Raw genomic sequence first — 24,046 nt, forward strand, 5'->3', positions numbered from 1 at the left:
AGAGAGAGAGAGAGAGAGAGAGAGAGAGAGAGAGAGAGAGAGAGAGACAGAGAGAGAAAGAGAGAGGGAGAGAGAGAGAGAGAGCCACATTCCGAGCGGATCACGGATGCTTATAGAAGCGTTGCGTAACGGCGTCAGGCGAACAGCGAAACCGCGACTTCGTCGTCGAGCTCGTCGTCCAGTTTTGACGACTTCGAGGGAACACCCGGTACGTCCCGTGTGGTCCTCGGGCCTCTCGCCTGACCCACGGCTCTCGATTCTGTGGTGATCGCCGTGGCACGGAGTGCTCTCGAGTGCCGTGTGTGTGAGGTGCTTAGACGCGCGTCTCGGTTCCACGAGTATTCTCGGCGAGGTCGGATCATCCCGTCGCACCGCGATCGTGAACGGCCGCGGCGACGGCGGCACGTGCGTGTACGTGTGTGTGCGAGTGAGTGACTACGAGAGAGAGAAAGAGAGAGAGAGAGAGGGAGAGAGGGGGGGAGACAGGGAAGGGTTAGGAGAGGAGAGCGGAGGGGAAGGAGAGGCGGAGAAGCGATCAGGGTGATAGAGGTGATACGGCGAGGTGGCTCGACGTGTTGTTCTCGAGGTGTTGGTCACGGATCGCCGGGAATCCGCGAGGTGAGAGAGCCGAGGCTGGACGACAGGCTAAAGGAGTGCTTGACGAAGGCCTCGCCGTCGAGTGTATCGATTCCGAGAGCGCGACTTTCAAGGCCGCGACGTCTTCGCGTTCGGCTCCTCGATCCTCACCGGTATCGGAAAGGGAGCACGGAATTCTCTCGTTCTTTCTCTCTCTCTCTCTCTCTCTTTCTCCCTCCTTCTCTCTCTTCCTCCCTCCCTCCCTCCCTCCCTCATTCTCTCTCTTTCCCCCCCTCTCTCTCTCTCTCTCTTTCCTCAAGATCGAGAGACGTAGATCCGCGGACCACGTTCTCGCGCGCGTCGCACGTCGATTCCTCGAAGTCGAACTAAAATTAAACCCGGCCCGGCGAGAGAGGCTCGCTGATTCTTTTCTCACGTCCGGCTTCTCTCTCGCGAATCGCGTCGCCACGATGACGAGCGAACCCCGAGGGCCCGAGGTAGCTTGAGTCGCCCGCGTTGAAGGATCGGCGCGCTCGACTCGACTCGATCGAGGGATCGACGGTGCGCGGGGCTCGCGCCACTCGCGGCGTTTCTCTGCGCAAGCTTTCGCTTTCGCGCGACGGCGGCGGCGGCTTGGTCGCGGCGCGTATCCTCGGCGAGCCGGCGCGTCTTGCACCGGCGAGCACCGACGACGACGACGATAACGACGACGACGACGACGACGACGACGACGACGACGACGACGACGACGACGACGACGACGACGACAGTGACAACGACGAACAAGAACGCGTGATCATTACGACGGATCAACGCTCGATTCTCCGGTGCTATTGCAGAGATCCGGTAGGACGCGCGAAGAAGCGGCGACGAGGGCGGCTGAGACGTCGGAAGAGAAGGTGGCGGATAATGGAGCGACATCCAGGGGTAGGCGCGTGCGGACGTTGCTGACGAGCGAGCACGAGCGCAACGAAGACGACGACGACGACCACGACGAAGACGACGAGGAAGTCGAGGAGGCAGTGGCGGCGGAGCAGGAGGTGGGCGACGAGGGAAACGTGGAAACGAACGACGACAGTGCCCGCGGCGGCCTCGAGAGATGCAGCAACAGCCACATTCCGGCCAGCAACCGTCCGGGGCGCCGAACGGGGTGGCGGGGGGCGCCCAAATGCCGCAAACAGGTGGCATGAGCCCGGCGCAACCTGGCGCGACCGGCACCGCCACCGCGTCCACCAATCGGGCGCAGGTTAACGGCGGTAGATTCGACTTCGACGACGGCGGCACCTACTGCGGCGGCTGGGAGGACGGCAAGGCCCACGGCCACGGCGTGTGCACCGGACCCAAGGGTCAGGGCGCCTATTCCGGCAGCTGGCATTTCGGCTTCGAAGTCTCCGGCGTCTACACCTGGCCTAGGTGAGTCGTTTGCGCCAGGTTGTGTCGGACTATTGTCCACCGAATGCATTTACCTTGATTGCACGGAAACAAAAAGACACGCGACCAGAAATATTTTCTCGTGAACGGTATAGTTGCATCACCCTAGTTGTCTCTGTGTGATGGTGATGTGTACGATCGGCACGACTCAGTTGCTTTAATACTTTAACTACATCGATAAAGTCGCGTGTGATTTGGTGGCGATCAAGAATCGATTGGGATGACATTTGATCGTGGATACTCTGGTTTGGAGCAACGAGATGTTGTCACTGCTGCAACGCTAGTAACTCAGCAATTGTGTTACCGTTGCAGCAACCGCATAATTAGTTGTTCCGTATTTTACTACTGAATCTGGTTGGCACAACCTGATTTATATGTGGGTTAATCATACTGTTTCCGTATACCGAATTAACTGCGAACTCCGGGAAGTTGACTTTGTTTTTCTTTTCATGAAAGAAAATTTGCTGTTGCAATTATAAACCTCGTTAGAGCAGCATATCTATGACCGTAATACATGGACAGCCATGCGGAAAATGATATGGTGCACATAGCGAGAAATATTTAATTGTGTTCCAGCATAGTTATACATCACAAAAAAATGTATAATATTTATAACTTGTAATTACATAGAGAAATAATTGCTCAAAATTATGATAAAAAAATTATTTCTTACTAAATTCTGCTATAATGTTAGTAATATTAATTTTTTGTGTATGTCACTATTACTACTTTTGTATGAAAACAACCAAAAAATATGGAGTTGGGGCTAAAAGTAACTATAATTTTAGTTAAATCAACCATTTCTCTCTCTCATTATAGTCATCTTTATATGACAGTAATGTGCAGTGTCGATATGACTCAGTTACTTTGGTACATTAACATTGTTACGCATGGTCTGGTTGTGGCAGTCAGAAATTGGTTGGGGTGACATTTATCGTGAACACACTCGGAGCGACCAGATATCGTCACTGCTACAATGTCAATAACTCAGCAATTGTTCTGTTGCGGCAACTATGCAATTGGCTGTTGCGTATTTTATTTTACTACTGAATCTGGCTGACACAACCCTGTTCGTGTGTGGGCTAGCCATACACGGTTTTCTCGTGTGACGTTCGTTAACGTAGTTAATAACGTGTTTGAGCTCACGTTGTGGACGAACAGTGCGGTCCGTGGAGTGAAGATAAATCACGAGTAATTACGGTAAATCGTTAATCCGGCGCGGCATATGTAACACGCTCGGCTGGTCGCGCTTGGCAGGGAAGGAAGTAATCTTGCACTCTGTTCGCCCTCGCCGAGATTCGCACGGCGACCGTTGTTCCATCCAGCGTTGCCGAGCGAATTAACGCCAGGTTGGTGCACGGCGCGTCGGGTGTACGTTTAATTTTCAGGCTCGTTATCCGAACGTGTTGCGTTGGTCGCGACTGTGTTCAGCGCATTTAAACAGCGCGACGTTCGCGTCGCGAGTGCCGCGCGTTACAAACGCCGCGGGAGTTACTCGAGCTCGACCGTGGCTATTTCGAGAGGTTCGCGCTCGATATCTGGAAAAAAAGTGTATTTCCGGTGAGTCTCAATTAGATCCCATTGACGGTTTCGCCGTCGGGTATGCGTCAAATTGACGAAACTCGCGCCGCGCCGCGCCACGCGAGATGAGCGAATGGCGGACCTTGACACGTATTCCGGCTATACCTGAGAGGGAATCTCCCGATCCTGCGAAAGTAGGTCACCGAGCGCAAGGACAACGAGACCGGGTCACCGGGATCCACGAGCCGCCAGGTCCTAGTTCAGGGCCGTGCGGGACGATAGTTGTCGAAAATCCTCGCGAAGACGAGCACGGCCAGCGACGATTGACGTCGGTATACGCGTCCGAAAGCTTTGTAATAGTGCTGTTAGTATAACCCGGGTATTTCTGTGCCTGTGGGTGCTCATTCTCGAGGATATTGGCTACCCGGGAAGCCAGATAGTAAACGGTTACGAATATCCATTTAATAAGGATTTTCTTGTAACAGCTCTCTCAATTCCTCGTCTTCAATTTACTTCTGGCGCTCCATGACATTTTTTTATCAAAAAGATAAAATTTTTATCTTTAAAAGATTTTTTATCAAGAAGAAATTACCATTCCGAAACTTTTGATAACACTTTTTACTGTAAGCCACAGTACCTTCTCTCAAAGTAAAGTAAATCATTTCCTTAGTCTCAAGAATATTTTTTTTTTCAATTGAGATGCAGAAAGAATGCAGGAGTACTTGTTGAGCAATATCGTGTTCAATACTGCTTTGTGAGATTATGTCGTTAGCAGCGTCCTGTTATATGGTGTTTTATCATTTTAAGAGTTGGCACTCCGAAATCCCAATGCGGCGGATAAAAGATTTGAATATAAAATAAAGTTATGGTTAATTAATTGTGAAAGTCACTAATTAATTTGTACATCTAATACTTCGTGTATTCGATTAACTTTAGCCGCAAATTCCTCATGTGCAGAAGACATACGGACGCAAAATGTAGCTGCCTTCTGTCGGCCCGAGTGAAAAAAAGACCCAGTAAAACGAACCAAGTTAATGAGTTGAGCAAATTTGGTTGCATCAGTTGCAATCAAAACGAGCGAAATTGAATAAAAATTCAATCTGCTCATCAATCTGATATAGGAATTTCAAATAAAAAATTTAGTCGAAAATGAAAGGTTAATCGAAACTGAAATGTTGTTACACGGGCTCTAAGTGTTTTTTTTCATGGACAAAAATTGGTCCAACTACATAATATAAGTAATTCTATCTTCTGGATGGAAGGTTAAGTAAATCAGAGGATAAATGTATTAATACATATAAATGTATTACAACAAGCTCTTTGATAATTGGATATTTGCAAGATTTGTTCAACTAGAAGAAATCATTACAACTGCTTCCTCAAGATTGTTGAATAAGTTACAATATACAGAGCTCGGATACAAGATTCAAGCTATCGACAGGTTGCGCTGGCTAGCTCGTTCGATCGTAGGTAAATTCTCGTCGCGAAGAGATATAAGCGAGCAAGCTTCACCACTTGAAGCTTTATATGACATGATGACCGATGTGTGTGTTTGTGTGTGTACTGTCTAAGACCTGACTCTGCAGGTCCATTTTTCTGAAGTTTTCTGACACTTTCAGTGCCAACTATTATATTGTTAAGTTGAAATTGTTAATTCTTTGGATTATAAACAGGGTAGATAACGTTTAAATTAATGATCTATCACGATACATGTCACATAGGGGGAAAATTTAATGAAATATTACATTATACTTTTTAACCATATATGTAGCTCACTCATCTCGAGAAAAAAAGTTGAATAAAATTTTTTAGTCGTTACTACACTTGACAACTCATTTGGTTACTTTTCGGGATAGTCAAATCAACGCTACGATTAATCAATTTTGCTTAGCTTGTTGGATACAAGTGAAAAATTACAAGAACGTCAAAATGATGCTGAAAGAATTAAAACAGTTAGTTCACTATATACAACCTCGTAATTGAGTCCGCTCAACTCGTTTCTAGTTGTTCCGATCGATTCTTTTTACAGTGTAGGTGTCAAGCTTTCAAGTTAATATATTAGAGTAATACCCAAAAGATACGGATATAAGCTCGGGTATTTGGGTAAAACCCAAAAGACAGAATATCCGGGTACCCGGTTAGCCGAAACTGACAGCATTACTTTGTAATTCCTCTCTTTAAGAATCCAATTTGTTAACTTTCCTCTTTGATGGAGGATACTCATCGAATATTGATAGGGAGAGAGATGAGGAAGGATAATATTAATGGAATATTAATAAAGTGCGTTTGAAATTCTGGTTTCGAGGAACAGTTTCAATAAATACAAATGCAAATTAGTCTTTGTCGAAGTCCCTTCAATTCAAAGTGTTTCTTTTATTAAAAGGCACAGCTTTCTTCTCGATAACGACGATGCTACCGTTGATGAATGTTCCGTGTCGTTTTCTTACGTAAGAGCAAACGCATATTCGTGACAACGTGCACGCTGCTATCCTTGAATTATCGATCGGCATTATTATTCAGTACTTAAGACCAATGTAAGGCTCTGAGAAAAAGCATATTTTTGGGAATTGATTTTGTGAAAATGGTTTAACCAAATGTCTTGAAACATTATCTATTAATTAACTTTTCAATTTTATATTTTTGTTATTTAAAAACCTGTTTTGTTATTTAAATATTTTTGTTATTTTTTATACTTTTGTTATTTAAAAACCTGTAAATAAATATGCAGCATATGGCCGAACTCACGACTGCAAAAATATCGTTGCAATCGATAAGGAAAATAACGTTTTAATGATCTGAAAAATAAAAAAACCGTAAAGTTTCTTAAATAATATGCTTATGAATATTTTGGAAGATGAATCTAAAAAAAATCAGTGAAACATTAAACTTGACACTTTTTTTAATAATGCAAAATAACAAAAAGATACAAACTTTGGATATTCAATTTTAAAACAGTTATTGTGTCTGCAATTCTCATTCTACAGTTTAAAATTTAGATTTATTCTCCAATTACAAGGATATTATTTAAGAAACTTTTTGGTTTTTTATCTTTTTCAGGTCAATAGAACGGATGCTCTCTTTTCCAACAAATGCAGCAATATTTTTTGCAGTTGTGATATTTGCTGCATATTTATTTATAGGTTTTTCTAAATAACAAAAACAGTACAAAGTTTAATAGTTACTTAATTAATATACATCGTTTCAAAACATTCGGTTAATCTATTTTCGCAAAATTAATTCTCAAAGAAACGCTTTTTTTTTAGAACGTTACGTTAATCAGAGCTCTTAAGTTTTTCTTGATTCCATATTACTTGGTCGTCCGATTCGTTATTCTTTCGGTGAAGATAGCGAAATAATCGCTAGGAAATCTCGTCTTCATATTATTGGGATTTCAATTCCGGTGAGTCGTCACGAGGCATTGCGACAATTTGAAAGGAATTTTATGATATCCGCGCGTGCACGGAAATCCGAAGGAGGTCTAACGACCGTATCAAGCGTTTCCAAGTCACGCATGCAACGGAGACCTAATTGAGTAGAAGCAGTAAGGATGTAATAACGCCGAGATAACACGCAACGATTTCATGCCTGGTGTTTACACGCCGTTTAAGCTACCTATTTTCAGGGTAGGATCGAACAATTGGCCACCGGGACAAGGTGTGCGAAAAGGAACTTTCAATTTTCATTCAGGGATCTTTATTTATAATTTTAATATAATGATATAATTTTAATGCACTAACACATTGTAACTTTAACATTATAACTCTACGTTTTTTCTACTTCTTTGTACAAATTTCAAGTAAGCTAAAAATATCAATTCTCAGACACACATCTAATCTTTATACTTATTGTTTTGGCTTTTTTTCTAAATATGAATATTTAAATTTTCAATACAAAATATACATACACATATACATATACACATATATATGTTGGTTAGATATACATACATTTATTCTAAGTTAAAAGTTTAAATATTCGTACATAAAAACAAAACAATAAGAATATTCAGGATTTGGTACATGTTTAGACGGTGATACTTTTATCTTATTCTTAAAGCAACCCTCGCGAGCTTGTGTAAAATAATAGTCGACTCTAAGGTATCAATGGCTAGACATTAATAACACTGGTACCTAATTTTGGACATTCTTAATGTTCTGGTTTTTAAATACGACATTTATATATATAAAGAATATTTAAACTTTCAATATAGAATATATATATATATTAGAGAAAAGAGTGGTTGACTTAATGAGACTTTGTTTGAACGAATCTTGTTCGTTCAAGCAAACGTTTAGTCGAATGAATAAATTATATAGTTTCTGCGCAATTAGTTATATATAAATTGATTCAATGGTCGCGATTTGGTCAGTGACTATATCGACGCAACTTATTGTTGCACCAACGTGTAATTTATTCAATGAACACAACGTTCCTATGAAGATTAGTGATTGCCAAGTTTGTTGATCCTTTTTTTCTCAGTGTACACATGCTGAAGACATACATATATTCTACGTTGAAAGTTCAAAAACATTCGTACTCAAAAACCAAAATAATGAGAATGTCAGAGTTAGGTGCCAGTGTTTATTAGGCATTGGTACTTTGACCTTATTTCTTCGCGTTGCTCGCTAAACATATTCAGGTCTCTCACTTACTCCATGTCATTCGGTTCGTGAGAATTGTCAGGATGAATTTGAAAGTTTTACCACGTATTACACCGTGCGAATATGAGTCTCGCCCTCGCTCGTTTTCGGGGTCTCTGGGATCTATTTGAAAGTAAGTCGGTTTCTTCCTGGCCCTGGTTGGTTTCCGGCGCCGCGACCCGGGCCGCGAGGCAGGACGAAAGGGGCGACATAAAAGAGAATGGAGTGGGGATGAGACAGACTCTCTTCTTCTTCTTCTTCTTCTTCTCAAGCACATATCTAGGCCGAGAGAATTCGTCGCTTCGTTTCCGTGTAAACTGGAGCAAGGTCTTCGACCACGTTTTCCTAGCAACATCCTCCACGGCGGCGGCGGCTGCGCTCCAGATCGTAACAATACTCGAAGCTAAGAGTTCATAGATCAGCTACGTGTTGTCGACCACTACGCTTCGGGGAATGATCGCTTCGCGTGCACGGAATTTCGCTCCTCTCGCGTTCGCTTCCGCCTCGTGACGAGCAAAATCGCGCCGGGGAAGACATCGACACGTGCTTGTATAGGAAGAAAAAAAGAAATACGTAAGAAAAAGTTGTAAAACTATAAAAACTTTATTGAAGTGATCAGATTAAATGTCTTACAAGATTTTAACTTGACGTCTAAAAGAAAAGAGGGTCCGCTGTAGCATTCGTTCTTTGTTTATATAGCTGCCTCGCATTTATGACTCGCATATTTCCAATTTCCACGTTTTAATTCGGACGATTTTGCAAAACTTTAGGTTTGAGTTTTGCCTGGCTGTTTCAGACTTTTAGCATCGCTTATATGTATATTCAATATATGTACATAAATTATATATATGTCAAAAGTTTAAAGTTTTAAATACAAATATTTAAATTTTCAACATAAAATATATATATTGAATATATACATACACTTTCTATGTTTTAAAAGTTTAAATATTCATATTTAAAGATGTTTAGATACGTGTCCGGGAATTGGTTACTTTTACATCATCACGGGACAAAATCGAAATTGCATCAGCCGGCTGATTTACGGGCGAAATTATTCAATATTGGCCGTTAATTGCATCTCATGCCGCCTGTTCCTCGAGATAAGACGCGCGTTCTTCTTTTTATTCATTCTTTTCTCTTTATTTTTCAAATTCATGCCGCCATCGAGAATACGTAATCCGCGTACTTTATCACACTCGAGGTTGCATTTATAATTAGAGGACGTAGAGTTGTGTAGGGACAACCTGTACATCGTCGGGGTTTATAACGCAGTTAACACGAACTGCTACGGTTCACGCGAGCCGCACGAATTTTTGTCACGCGACGGACTGTTCCTTCGCAAGGAAAAGATTCTTCCATTTCTGGTGAAGGAGAGAGAGGGAGGGGGAGGGTAGGAGAAACAGAGAGAGGGACAGAGAATGGTGGTATTTTCGCGTGTTGTTCTTTCCACTTAACAGTCGTCCACAGGGCGGCGTGCGAGTAGAATTAACGACTCTCTTTCGAGAGATTCGCGCTTCGAGAGCTTTTCATGCTTTCCATGCGCTGGCGATGGTGCTGGAAGATTGCACGTAATCGTTCGTTAAGGAAATAATTGAAATGTGTTATTCTTGACGACGTACTCGTTGCGAGTTGAGCACATCTGACGAACGAGCAAAGAGACTCAGTCGCCCTCGAACTAAACGCTGCTGCTCGATTAATTCCACTTCTCCGATAATACAAGCCGACAAATTTTGACTTTTGTTCTGACCTTTCAGACTTGCATAAGTGATTCTGAAGATTTATGGCATCCTAAAATCAAATCCGTTGCTGAAACTGTTTTGTCACGTCAGGTTTCCGAGATATTCCAGCCTAAAAATAACAAAAAGGCCACTTTTTGTCATTTTAGATTAGAATAAGTCTAAAACGTGAAGTAATAGGCTAATTTAGCGGACTTGAGCTTAGCATGGAAAAATTTACTAAAATCAATTGTTGCATTTAATAAATTAGGAAACAAATGTTTCATATATCTATGCCAAATTTTTGTGGCTGGGGGTGGCTAGGGACGGCGCGTCGACGGAGTGTCGACGTCATCGTCGTCGATAGCGACGCTAATTAGACGAGTCTCCAGTTTGCTTACGCTGACACAAGCGCCGTGTAAATAGCGTCGTGATTGTCCGAGGGTATTTCCCGGGGATATTCGCGCGGTGAGAGCTGCGGCCGAAGGTTGCCGCGACCCAAAGACACGGACGGAATCGTCTCTCATAGTTATCGAGCGCGCCCCACACACGGAAGTCACTTGTCTTCGGGAGGAGACTGACGAGACGCGAACTGTTGTTCCAGCGGGTCAGCTTACGAAGGACAATGGCAAAACGGCAAGAGGCATGGTCTGGGCATGGAGACGCGCGGTCGTTGGCTCTACCGGGGAGAATGGACTCAGGGATTCAAGGGTCGTTACGGGGTCCGGCAGTCCACCACCTCCACGGCGAGATACGAGGGCACGTGGTCCAGTGGCCTGCAGGACGGTTATGGCTCCGAGACTTACGCCGACAGTGGTGAGTGAGGTCTCTTTCATAAAAATGAAGATGTGGAAGCAATCGGGTGGATAAGGGTAGCTTTTCCCAAAAGTGATACGCTGTATAACAGTTAAATCGTATACACTATGTTCTTCCTTCAAATAAGATAGAGACAGACATATTAGTGAGAAAAAGAGTTTTATTAATTGAACGAAATATCAGTACGCGCAATTTCTTGCTGATATGGGATAGCAAATGACCCCGCAGTGGGAACAGATGATTCGTCACTTCCAATTTGCTGCTCTGAGCAATGCTTCTGCAATGGAGACATTACTAATCTGCCCTAAACAGACGAGAACGAACGTGACTGGTGTCTTAGGCAATGTATGTTTGTCGAAATGACAAACGATGAGAAATGATTTGCAACGGTGACTACTCGATCCCGTTTCTCTAAAGCTTAATCTACAATGTGTTTTTTGCTTCTTGTTTTTATTCCCTGTCTTTTTTAGCTTAAGATTCAAGATTTTAATCAGAAAGAGATAAAGACAAACAAGAAGCAAAGAACAAGTTGTAGATCAAGTTTAAAATTTAATCAACAATGAACTCTTAGCTCCCTGTTTCTTGTCCTCTATTTTTTTCTGGCTTAAGACTTAAGGTTTGAATTAAAGAGAGATAAAGAGAAAGGGACGGGAAGCATCTGATAAAGCTTTAAATTTGATTTGCAATGTTCTTTGTTTTTTATTCTGTCTTTTTCTGGCTTGAGATTTCAAGTTTGAGTCAGAAAGGGATAAAGAGGAAGAAACAGGAAGCAAAGAACACAATAAATTTCTTCGTGTTGTTTGCACTTTTCACACTTTTACGCCCCTCTTTAGAAAGAAAAGCTCTCACTGGATTGTCTCTGGCGTGCAAAGGGCAAAAGTTTCAAAAGTGCAAACAACAATGCGAACAAACCTATTGCAGATTATCAAGCTTGACGATTATCAAACAAATGCGCTTTTGTTCTGATAACCGAGGATCTCTCTCTTCCTCAGTGTGTGACTTAACTGTCGGTTAGCTTAGCGAGAGGTTGTAAAAATCGGCTCCTGAGACGTAGAGCCTTCTCGCGACGAAGTGTGGCCGTGAGGTTCGACGACCTATTTTCAGGGACACCTATTGTACGAAAACTGATAAAACAGCTGTCGGTGACGCGGTTTATCGATTCGCGATACGCAGCACCAGCGCGGCACCGCGAAAACCAATTCAGCAATTCGACGTGCGCTGTCGGAGTTCGTGGTTTTATTGATTTCTCGTTCAATCGCGATCGCCGTTAAAGCAGCGGGTAATTTCGCTTGCGCGCGCGCGGTCGAGGTATTTCGTCCGCGACGTAACGGGCGCGAACGAGACGAGTCGGAAAAAATGCTCGGTCGGCCTATCGAAGCGAGACATCGTCGGTAAATAAATCACCCGGGTTCGTCTAATAAAACTCCGCCGGTGGAAGCCGACTTGGAACGCGATAAATAAACAAAGTGAGAAACCGACATGGCAGGGCAGGGCGCGTCGTCGCGATTTCGCATTATCTCGGCGAGATATTTAGTTGCGCCAAGATTGACGTGGTCGAGGCGACGTGGCGCAATCGGCACGTCTGTAAAAATTGACGCGATATTTAGAGAGAACGGTTCTCTTCTGCTCCCCCGAATTTCTGCGGTTAAAGAGACATCGTTATCGGGCGAGACGTGAAACAGACTCCCACCTGGGATCTATCGTTATCGTGTAGCGCGAGAGAGAGGAAACAGCGGACGTGTTAATGAGCAACTGGTGATTGGACTCGATTAGCGAATCTCTTCATTATACTCCCAAAACGAAATGTTTAAACTTTGAGCCAATATGCTGGCTCCCCTTGGCATTTTTCCACTTTACTTGGCCGCGCACCGCAATGAATCTATTGAAATATCGTTCGAATCCCCGCTGGAAATTTAATACAATTTTCGAGCGCTTATTGGGCAATTATGCTAACTCTTGTCTAGTAATTGAAAAACAAAACTCTTTCAATCTCCTGATGTTTTTGCAGTACGAAAACTGCGCAAAAACCATTTACTGAATGAAAACAAAACAATAAATGAACAAAAAGCTTTGTGCCATTAATTAGTAATCAAGTCTCTCGTTCATAAAATAGGGAAGTTAGTCTTAATAATATTCCCTTTCGTGCATGCTTTCTAATTGAAAATTTTAGAACAAACTTGGGATCTCAATCTCGAGATGTAACGCTTTTTTCGTAACACGAAAGATGCGCAAGATCTAAAGCTGTTTACTGAACGAAAGCAAAATGATAAATGGACAAGAAGCTTTGTGCCACTAATTAATAATCAAGTGTCTCGCTTGTAAAATAAACAGGTTCGCTTTAATAGCGTTTCCTTTTTGTGCAGGTTTCCTAATTGAAAATTTTAATACTAATGAGTGTCATGGCACAGGGACGGTGCGTAATATATTTCTTCTTTCATGTTTCTCGCCTTTTATATAACATTTTCCATCAGTGGCAGTATCAAGTGATAAAATTCTTTCGTTCATTCTTGCAGTTGTACAATACCATTACATCAGGTCTTTTTCTTGAACGATTTCGCTTATATCATTGCCATCAGAATAGTCTAATGTGCCGTCATCTCGTAATAAATTTTATATTGTTGACACATGCCCCATTTGTCTTTTGCTCACTGTCATCTCTAACTTAGGTTGTCACCTCTGCCACAGAGCTTAATATTGTCGAATGCCTCATTTCTTTGAACCTCCTTTTCTTTGCTGTCTGTCTTTTACACGTTCACTCATTGCTCTCACGCGAAGTTTTAAGCTCTTTTTTAACAATATAAATAAATAAAAATTTTTTAAATTTAGCCGCGATAGATATCATAGTACGCGCATTATAAAGTAGAATTAACATCACTGATACTATGTATCGTGGAGAGAATCGGCTCACATATTGTACAGTAAACTTCAATGAATCACTGAATCAAACTCCATCAAGCTCTCTTGCGCAGTATTTTTTACATCTAACAATGATACATTAGTTCTGGATAATAACTGGACGGATATCCACGCAAACTGCACACATTTCTACCAGGCAATGTTTTTAGTTCTCATTTAGATTTAAAAGCGTCCACTAGTCACAGGTGTTCGTTAAAGCATCCCGTTTTTCTCCGTCACATCTGGCAAATCGTTATTACAATATGCCGATCAATCATCACGAGATGTCCGATTCCAGTGGCCGCGGCCCGCCGGTCGTAAATGAAGCACGAGAAAACTTTGATCGCAACGGATGATGTCACCGGATCGATACCGTGTCATGAGGGGCGTCTTCTCGAGAGTGCCAGAGATTGATGGTACCGACGATTGCGACATTCCTGAAAATCGATGCGACCTTCGACAGCCTCTTCCCTCGTTCTGCGATCTTTGCGTCGTGTACATTCGCTTCTTTCACTCTTTCCAGGGAGACGTCTCTCTCTCTCTCTCTCCCTCTCCCTCTCTCCCTCTCCCTCCCTCTCCCTCCCTCTCCTTCTCTCTCTCTCTCTCTTCTTTTGTTTTTATTTTAATTTTCTATCTGTAATTTTATAATTTACGTCATTATATTATACTCACTATAATATTGCTTTATTTTTCATTTTTATCTTATATATACATTTATTCACAGGGTGCCCCAGATTTGTCTCCGTAACATTTGTGAGAACGTAGAATAATTGATGTAAACATAAAAGTCCTACGCCGTTTTACAATATTCGTAATAATTATCGAGATATTAATTAAAAAAGATTTATGAATAATCATGCGAGATATAGATATAGATGAGCTGTAATGGCGGCATCTGCCGTCATATACATTAGCTCAAGTTGAACAAAAATGTTCTCTACCTTTTCCCTAATAACTTTGTAGACTTTTAATTATTAGAGAATATTAATATATTATCGCAAGCGACCATGCGTCAATCTCTTCTTTAATTAATAATTAAAAATTTAAAAAGTTAATCTACAAATAGTAGAAGACCTTTTTGTTCAGTTTGACCTAATATACAAACACATGATGACAAACGTCGTCATTACAGCTCATCTATCATATTTCGCGTGAACATTCACAGATTTTCTTTATTTAATATCTCCGATAATTATTACGAATATCGCAAAATAGTATAGGACTTTCATGTTTATGTTAATTCGTACTATGCCTCCACGAGAACTTCGGAGGATGTTCTAGAACACTTTATATATACTTCTGTATGTCTGAAAGTATTTTATTCTAAAACTTAACAAATCGTTCTCTCTCTCTCTCTCTCTCTTTGCCCTTCTCCCTCACGCGCATACATTCATGTTTGAAAACTCGTCGTCACAGTTCAAAATTCGAGCATTGCGAAGTTCGGCAGGTCTCGCGTAACCGGTTAACCGATCTCATTATGATCCACTCGTTGTTGGACTCCCGATCCCGCAATTCGCGGAGTTTTACTTAATTTATTCGCGAAATGCATTACGCAGAGCAGCAACTGTCGTCGCTGCGGTTACGAATAAATGATACGTCGCTAGACGTGCCGTGTCACAGTCTGACCGACGAGGAAGGTGGGATCGATCGATCATCGCTGGTAAAACGTCATGAAGTATTCACACGTTATCTAGCACGAAAGATCGCGACGTTACATGTCCGCGCACGCGGCGTAAAATATCCGCCGCTGAATTAACGCGACGTCCCGCGAGCAATCCGCTGTTTTTCTCGCGGAGTAAAGCTGTTTGGCTTCGCGCGGAGGAATGTTAGGGTTAGGACAGATGTTGAGTCTCAGCGCAACACGAGCAAGGGAAGTTGGCGCGAGCAAATGGAAGATCTCCCTGTAACTTTGTGGCGAATTTTGGCCTGTTTCACCATTGCGAGGTCGCGACGACGAGAGATATTTCGAAACAGCGTGCAAAGCGAGAAGAACAAGATTTTCGCGATCGCCACGCACGAATAAAACGCGAACTCTTCTCGGGCGAGGAGGAGGGGGCGGGGGTGAAGGAGGACAAATTGGAGCGCGCGAGCCAAACGAGCCGAGCGGTGTTTCGATGCTTCTCGGTGACACGCGGTCACTCGAATAATTAATTGACGAAATTTCGTGATTCTCTACGTGAAATTCAGAAACTGGAAGTACTCCTCACGGCCACGTCACGTCGAACGTCGAACGCTTGCTCTCGCGCTCGCGTGTACATTATGCCTCCACCGAAAATAGAGCGTCCGATTGCTCGACGGAAATCAGTCGACTCGATATTTATCGAGCGCCATAAATCGTCCGATCGTAAGAGAGAGAGAGAGAGAGAGAGAGAGAGAGGAGGTTTGCGCTTCGATACAAATTTCTAATCAATTATTATTGGGTCTCTCGAGTGCGCCGTCCACTCCTTCCTTATCGCAGCTAATTCTCTCTTTCTCTCTCTTTCTCTCCCTCTCCCATTATTACCTAAAAATAGCAAGGTGCTCCTAAATATATCTGTTCTTCAATAGAACACACGACAGTTCTATTATCTGCGATTGCTTCAATTTCCTGTAGATGGACCAGCCTAGGTAACTGAAAACGCGGGCAGCTGGGTCGTTTGGGGTCTAAATAAAGCGCTGAAGAGCATCGGGCAGAATGAAATGCAATAAAACTTATCCGCTCTGCCGGCCACACACTCTCTCTCTCTCTCTCTCTCTCCCTCTCTCTATCTCTTCTATCTCTCTCCCTCCCTCCCTTCCCGCCTTCTCTTTCTCTCTACCTCTATGCCTTTTGCAACGGGTGTAAGTAAAGTGTTAGCGCTATTTCAACGTGAAAGATCGTGCCGACAGATTTCCTATCGCAAATCGACCGGATGTCGAGGCGTTTATCACGAGCGCTGTTTATACATATACATCGTCCGGTATACGGCGCCACGTTTCACAGCGTTCGGCAAGAAAAAGCGCGATAACGATCGCCAGCGGATTAAATAATTTTCCAAGCGGCACGCATTAACCCGGCAGAGGCGAGATGAGAGATCTGAAACTTTCGCCTCGCCGATTCGCAATACCCTTGTCGCATTTTCTTATCGTCGGGCTACTTGAAATTCGCGTGTGCTCGGTCGCAAAACGTTTCGCACACTTTCCAGCGAACCAAGCTGCAGCGCTGCAACTTGTCGCAATTGCGGGCCACTTCTGACGTACAATATACTGTATTACATTACTTCTTTTGTTCTGTTCTGTTATTTCTTTTGTTTTGTTCTGTAAAATATACGTATAAAAATTACTTCAAAATAATATATTGTTTTGTAGTATAAATTTATATTATATATTTATTTTATAATATAAATTCGTTCTTTCAAATTTATTGTCACACCCTCTATTATCACCGTGGCTCCTGTCATAAGCGATTACTGCGCGCACACATCAGCAATGGCTTTTGATTGTGACGATTTGAAGCGTTGGAAGATTATTTCATAAAAAGTGAACGAACCTTTTTGCGACCGAGCATTCTGAGTGAAAATTTTAGCTTTACTTTTGAATTTTTTAACATCTGTACATTCTAAAGAATCAGTGTATGCTTAAAATATAAATGGAAATTGAAGTTATACTTAGCGTAATAAATGGAAATTGAAGTTATACTTACCTGCTATAAAGAGCAGGAAACGCCCAAAATGCTATTTGTAGGTTTCCTTAAGTAAGCGCGTAACTCTTTTTCACGTCAAATCTTTCATTTTTACCTATAGTTAAAAAGTATGATTATGTTCCAAACATAAAACAATAATGTTTAAGTATCACGAGTTAAAACTCCATACTGTAAAAATATCTCTTTACGTAATGTAATTCGGAGAAACATTCGTTTGTTTATACGTCAGTTTGACCGCCAGCGCGTCCACATACGGGTTAAAGAGGACCTCTCGGCAAAGGTAGTGGTTAAAATAGAATAGAAAGAGGTCGATATAAGCTTCACATTATCAGAATAAATGTTAAATAGAATATTGAGGTCGAAAGTAGGATCAAGATTTCGACTCGGGATGCATCTTGGAGTAGAAAGACAATTTCCCAAAATTGAAGCTTGGCTCGCCTCGGGGCGCAACCGTGCCACGTAGCGTGAGGGTAAATGAAAGAAGAGGTGCACACGGGGATTATTGTAGGAAAAATTATAAAAAAAGATTTTTGTAACGTTGGCTAAAGATGAAAAAGTCTGACGGTAATTTACTCGGTATTATAATAAATTACTCGGTAACTTTGGAAAGCTTGTAAAATGGTAATTTAGAAAAAAATTGCAAAAATAAAAAAATTTAGTATAAAGCTCAAAAGGAGTATTTAGTTTTTAAGATGAGCAAGACACTTTATTTAACTTATATTTTCCATAAAATATCTTAATGCTATATTGATATACTATATATAGTACTATATTAAGAAACGAGATACATAGTAACTATAAAAACTTAAAATGATTTTAAAATCTCAGTCTATATATTTACTCCAAAAACTGTCTCGATCTATATTTTTTATACCATCTTACAGGCTTATAGCATTTTCATTTATTTATTACTTTGTTGTTTCAGCGATTAGATTGTGGTATATAATTGAAAATTTAACTAACAATATTATATATTTCATATAAATATGTTATATATTTTCTCATATAATTGTATTATATAATTGTATTATACTTTTCATATAAATTCTTTTCAATTTTACTATATTTTTTCTAGTAGTATTGAAATAGACTGTCAGTAAGACCCATTTTAGTAAAAAATACAGTAAATTTCGCTGGAAATATAACAAATTTTCTAATATTATACATTTTAGTTCCTAAGATATAAGTAAGTATATACATAGAAGATGAAAGGATAATTAATTACGATAAAATGACGGCCTATTTCTCGGTTGTAAAATTCTATATAATAATTTTTACTTTTTTTCCGCGTCCTTGAATGTTTCTTTTTTTATATCATGTACTAAATAGATCGTCGAATGTGCTATTTCTACAACAATATCAGTTCAACTATCCAGAAAACATTGCAGCAATTCAGCTTTCCAGAAAACATTGCAGAAAGAAACGTCATTTTAACGTAATTTTTATCACAGTATTTTTCCCGTGCACATACACACACACACACACACACACACACACACACACACACACACACACACACACACACACACACACACACACACACACACACACACACACACACACACACACACACACGTGTGTGCGCGTCGCGTGTGAAAAAGGGCGAGTCCACGCGAGCATCGTCTATCTCCGCGTGCGTGGACGCGCCCAACTTTTCCGCGGAAGGCCCGGTTGGTTCACCTCCTGGTTTGAACCTCTCCACTGCGGGTCAAGGTCGACCACGGTCTTGCCACCTTCCCCGCTCGCTTCTACGAAACGCTTCTACCGGTGCAGCGCGGCATCCACGACGGAATAAAATCTACCCGCAGCCCTATGTTCTCTCTTCCGCGGTCGTTTCTTTCTCTTTTTCTCTCTTTCCCTTTCCCTCTTTCCCACTTCGTTTCCTTTGCGCGTTCCCACGCTCTCCTCGAAATTCCATTAACGCGGACGTCTCCGCGCTCAATTAAGCTCCCGTGCTGCGAATTTGCTTCGTCCTATCGAGCCCTTTTCCGCCATCCACCGTCGGAGCGTTTCCGACGTCATAAATTTCTTCGTGTTGGAAATCTTCCGGCGCGATGCTTGCGATCTGTCTGTGGTAATTTGTGCACTTCCATTTGCATCCATATTAACGAAACCTGCATATAACACTTGAATGAATCTACGAGTACTTTAAGTTTCTTACACAGAAGAAAAGTTTCTTTAAATATGATAAATTCTATTAGATTTCTAACCAAATATTACGTAACAATATATTAAATCGAACAACGAAACATTTAAAACAATAGTTTTTTCGTTCAAATAACATGATTTAATGCAACAAAATGGAATTTAAAATATAAACAAGTAATATAATAGTCATTTATTATTTATTATATTTGATCTGGTTAAACATTTTTTTTAAATGATAGTGTCCTTTTTTCAAACAACGTAGTCTAATATAATAAAACAAAATGATATTTGATATAAAATATATTGATATTATTTTGTTTAACATAAAATTATTTTGTGCAGTCAAATAAATCGAGGTCGAACAAATAGAAATACTACACTTTTAAAAAAAGATACTTGAACATTTATTTACGAGATATAAAGTTTATTCGCACAGAAATAAATTTTATTTTACAGAAATAAGCTTTATATTCCATAAATAAGATTTCAAAATATATTTTTTAATGTGCGTATTTGTAAAAAAACCTTTTTTTAATATGTATCTGATAGGAGAAAAAGAAATAGTTTAGATCGACCAAATCGACGATCAGCCGTCCTTAAAGAAATATTGCATCTGTTGAACAAATTACACGTTGGTGCAACAATAAATTGCGTTGATATAGTTACTGACTAAATCGAAATCATAGAATCAATATGTATATATAACTTGCCACAGCAACTATATAATTCGTTCAGTCGACTAAATGTTTGTTTAAAGAAATGTTCTTCGTTCAAGCAAAGTCTCATTAACTCAATCACTTTTTTCTCAGTGTAGTCATGGGGAAAATTAATGAAGAATCTCGATTTTGTTAAGATTCTCGCATGAGTTCAGAATCGATTCGGATTATCGCTAGAGACGTTGTGTCTACCGCGCGCCGAGACGATATTTCTATGTATACCGCCACGTACTCTCTCAGCACGTGCGAATATTTTTTAATATACGCGAAACGTGCTGTGTACGTCGCAAACACATCGATGGTCGCGTGTAAACATCAGCGAACTATATTTCACGTGTCTTTGACGTCGATACGACCGTATCGACAGTACGTCGTTTAAAATACCAGGTTCATGCGCCGACGTTTGATCCGTATGGATTCGCTCGCTTTTATATTTTCCGCAAAAGGAAAGGCCAGCGCGGCCATGTCGCGCAGCGCGTTACAGCTTGCCGATGTAGCGTACCGCAGAATTCTGTCAAATTTGCAGAATACACAGCAAACCGGCGTCTAGCCACTTGTCACTCAATTATTCTGCTTTACAGTGCATCGAATAAATTACGTAATCATTGCGCAACGATAATATCTTTCGACTCGTAATTACATGTCGAATGAAACGGACGTTACGATTGTTGAGCTCCAGCGCGCTGTAATCAATTTAGGATTCACTTGATTAACTCGCAATACGTCGCTTTTTGTGAGTCTGCCTCATTTGAAAGAGGCACCATCTGGGAGAAAAGAACTGTATTTGGAAAATGTAGGAAACATTGGGGCTATATGGCTCCCCAGGGGTATGTTGCTCATGTGTGTGTGTTTTTTTTAGTATTTATAATGAGAAGGAATAGTAGGTACAAAATGGCGAACTGTTCAGTTTAGAACATAAATACTTTTTTCTGAGTTTTATTAAAATCGAAATAATATTACATTTATGAAATAGAAAAAACTGATTTGGTAATATCAAAGTTAATTTTTGAATCTCTCAAAATTTTCTTTTAATAATCTCCATCATGACTGAATAAAATTAAGTGATGTGTTACTAGCTAGAATACAATTTCTTGTAAGTGTATGACAAGCCGTTTCTCGCAATATAAATGCAACTTTTATTCATAAAATGATTGAAATCGAGCGGAAATCGAGGTAAATATAGTTGGCCCATATTTAAGAGCCGAAAGGAGGATTGAGAAAATCTCTCGCGGAGATTCCGGGACTACTAATGAAGAGAGATACGTATTTTATATATGTAACCTTCTTATCCCATGTTATTGGGCAACTGAACCCGATATCAGGATAAGATGACCACGTTGCTGCATATTGCTGCTGCATTTTGATTATTACAAAATAAAATATACGGTTAACAGGATCACGCGCGCGTGGTGAACATTAATATACAGAAGAAACTTTCCTCTATCATGCTTATACAGTCACAACAATTAGTCGTCTGAGAAATTGTAACCTCGAAATATAAAATATAGGCCATCTAGCCCCGGTTTTCCTTGCGAATATTAAATTATTAGAGTAACGGTCTTATCAAATGCGAGATCGAATAGCGCCGATAACGCGCTTTCAAGCCGCGATCGCTCTTCCGAAAGTTATTTCCTGTCGGAATGAGTTATTTACCCCGCGGTCGTTTTAGCCGCAAATTAACATACTCGCGTGAACCGTTCCTAACGACGCCAGTAAAAAATGTGCTGAACGTCTCGCGCGCGAACGACGGAACTGCCCCGCGGGCTTGATAAACGCGTCGTCCCGTCGGCCTCGTGAACTACGACGGAGGGGCATCCTCGTGTGAGATTTATCGGTCGCCGAGACTCGCGACGATCAATGTGCGTTCTCGTAATTATCGTCCGTAATTAAAGGCTCCGTATACGAAAGTATTTGTGGAAGCACAAGTGTCGCGTTTCGCCACGGAACGGGCGGCGAGCAAGAAATGAGCAAGGGCTCCGTCTCGCTCTGGTTCGTCCTTTTTCCTAACCGAGCGCATTCGCGATCGTGCACAAGTCAAGAGCGAAAATCTTGCATAGTGCCCGACGTGGACTGCACAGTCAACTGCAAGCAATTTTGTGCGCTTCTTATCGAATGCAGCTGCAACGCTTCAAGAGTTGTCAGGATTGAAAGAGGATTCTGGTTTGTGAAAAGTCGCGAAGGAAGGCATTTCTCCGAAATTTTTTGTAGGGAAATGAAAAAACTGTATAACGTCAGTTTTTGCATAATGTTTAAGCCTTATATTAAAAACATATTTTTATTGTCTAAGTGGCAAAAGCGCTTTTTTTGTACATTATATCCTGGTTACTACACCTAAAAAAAATAATTTTAACAGAAGTGGAATTCTCTAAATCTTAGAGGATTTTACTCTTGTATATGGCCTCAAAAGGATTGCTTTGAAATCAAGAGAAAAATAATCTTAAACACAATTCTTAAAGATAGAGGAATTTTATATTGAATGTACAGTGCAAATCTATTTGTTCTTAATCTAAATCTTTTTTTATATATTACTTCAACTCAAAAATATTTCTTCAGATTTAATAAATTTTATCGCACCCACACGAAAGAAAGATCAGAAAACTTTGACCAGGGTGTGCTGTGTGTATCTGTAGATGTCCACTTTTAATGCTATATGAGATGAAAAACATCAGACTCGGCTGGGATCGAACCCACGTCTTCCGCTTGTCAGCACCCAAAAAAAATAATTTTAGTAATAGAAGTGGAATTCTCTAAATCTTAGAGGATTTTACTTTTATATATGGCCTCAAAAGGATTGTTTTAAAATCAAGAGAAAGATAATTTTAAACACATTTCTTAAAGATAGAGAAACTTCATATTGAATGTACAGTGCAAATCTATTTGTTCTTAATCTAAATTTTCTCTTATATATTACTCAAAAATATTTCTTCGGATTTAATAAATTTTATCGCATCCACACGAAAGAAAGATCAGCTTTGACCGGGGGTGCTTGTGTGTATCTGTAGATGTTCACTTTTAATGCTATATGAGATGAAAAATATCAGACTGGGATCGAACCCACGTCTTCCGCTTTTGTCAGGCAACCGCTCTTCCCACTGCGCTATTTAAGACTTCATGTTTGTGACATCTATATACCCAGTGAAAAATGATTCGTTGGTTAACGTCCAAATGATATCGAACTGACGTCAGTTTGACGATTTCAACGTCGATTTGATTGAAACGTCGACAGTGAATTGACGGGTGGAAGCTCTAAGCGTGGCGCTTGATTTCATCCAATCATACATGACAATATGCAGCGAAACAACAGTTCTGCGCGTCTCTTGTACTGCATGTAAGATGTCATTGTGCTTCAAATTAACATATTCCTCTTGATATAGAGGAGCACAATTATAATAATATCTCATAATGCACGATGAGTGGTTTCCTTTAATGAAAGATGAATATGCTTTCTGTAAGATATTTCTTTTAGAACATGGGGTTAGAGGAAAATTCACTTTGTATGTAGAATACTTTTTTTGGGGTGTAGGAGCTTCCTTCTTCCAAAGGAGTATGTTGAAAACTGAGCGAAAATGGAATCGGGAATTGATGGTTCCATCCGATTCTCCTCGTTGAGACGATTCCAACGATAGGTAACACATGAGATTAATTCGATACTTATGACAGTCAAAATGGCCAGCGAAATTAGATATTCTAAGGTCGATTGTTCCAACCTCTTGCTAAACTACCTAACAATTCAATCACGTGTCTGTTTTCGTCCAATTTGAAGACAAAGACGAAGACAAACATATGATTTAACTGTCAAGTAGCTTACTAAGAGGTTGGAACAATCGGCCCTAAGAGCTAATTGTTCCAACTTCTTGGTAAGTTAACTGGTAGTTAAATCATATGTCTGTGTCTTTATTTTTCCTTCAACGTAAAGACAGACAT

General features: G+C 40.9%; 1 protein-coding gene across 1 annotated transcript in view; it reads left to right on the forward strand.

Moving 5' to 3' along the window:
* Positions 1-15: 15 nt before the first annotated feature.
* LOC116842182 (junctophilin-1-like) overlaps positions 16-24,046 on the forward strand; it is a 54,484-nt gene continuing 30,453 nt past the window's right edge. The window contains exons 1-3 of the mRNA XM_032810987.1: positions 16-427; positions 1,416-1,989; positions 10,491-10,702. Of these exons, the coding sequence (XP_032666878.1) occupies positions 1,676-1,989; positions 10,491-10,702 (526 nt within the window). The 5' untranslated portion in view covers positions 16-427; positions 1,416-1,675. The remainder of the gene's footprint in view (positions 428-1,415; positions 1,990-10,490; positions 10,703-24,046) is intronic.

Source organism: Odontomachus brunneus, unplaced genomic scaffold, assembly GCF_010583005.1.
Source record: "Odontomachus brunneus isolate Ranch 3 - 2012 unplaced genomic scaffold, Obru_v1 Obru_scaffold_022, whole genome shotgun sequence".
In the NCBI taxonomy this organism is placed as follows: domain Eukaryota; kingdom Metazoa; phylum Arthropoda; class Insecta; order Hymenoptera; family Formicidae; genus Odontomachus; species Odontomachus brunneus.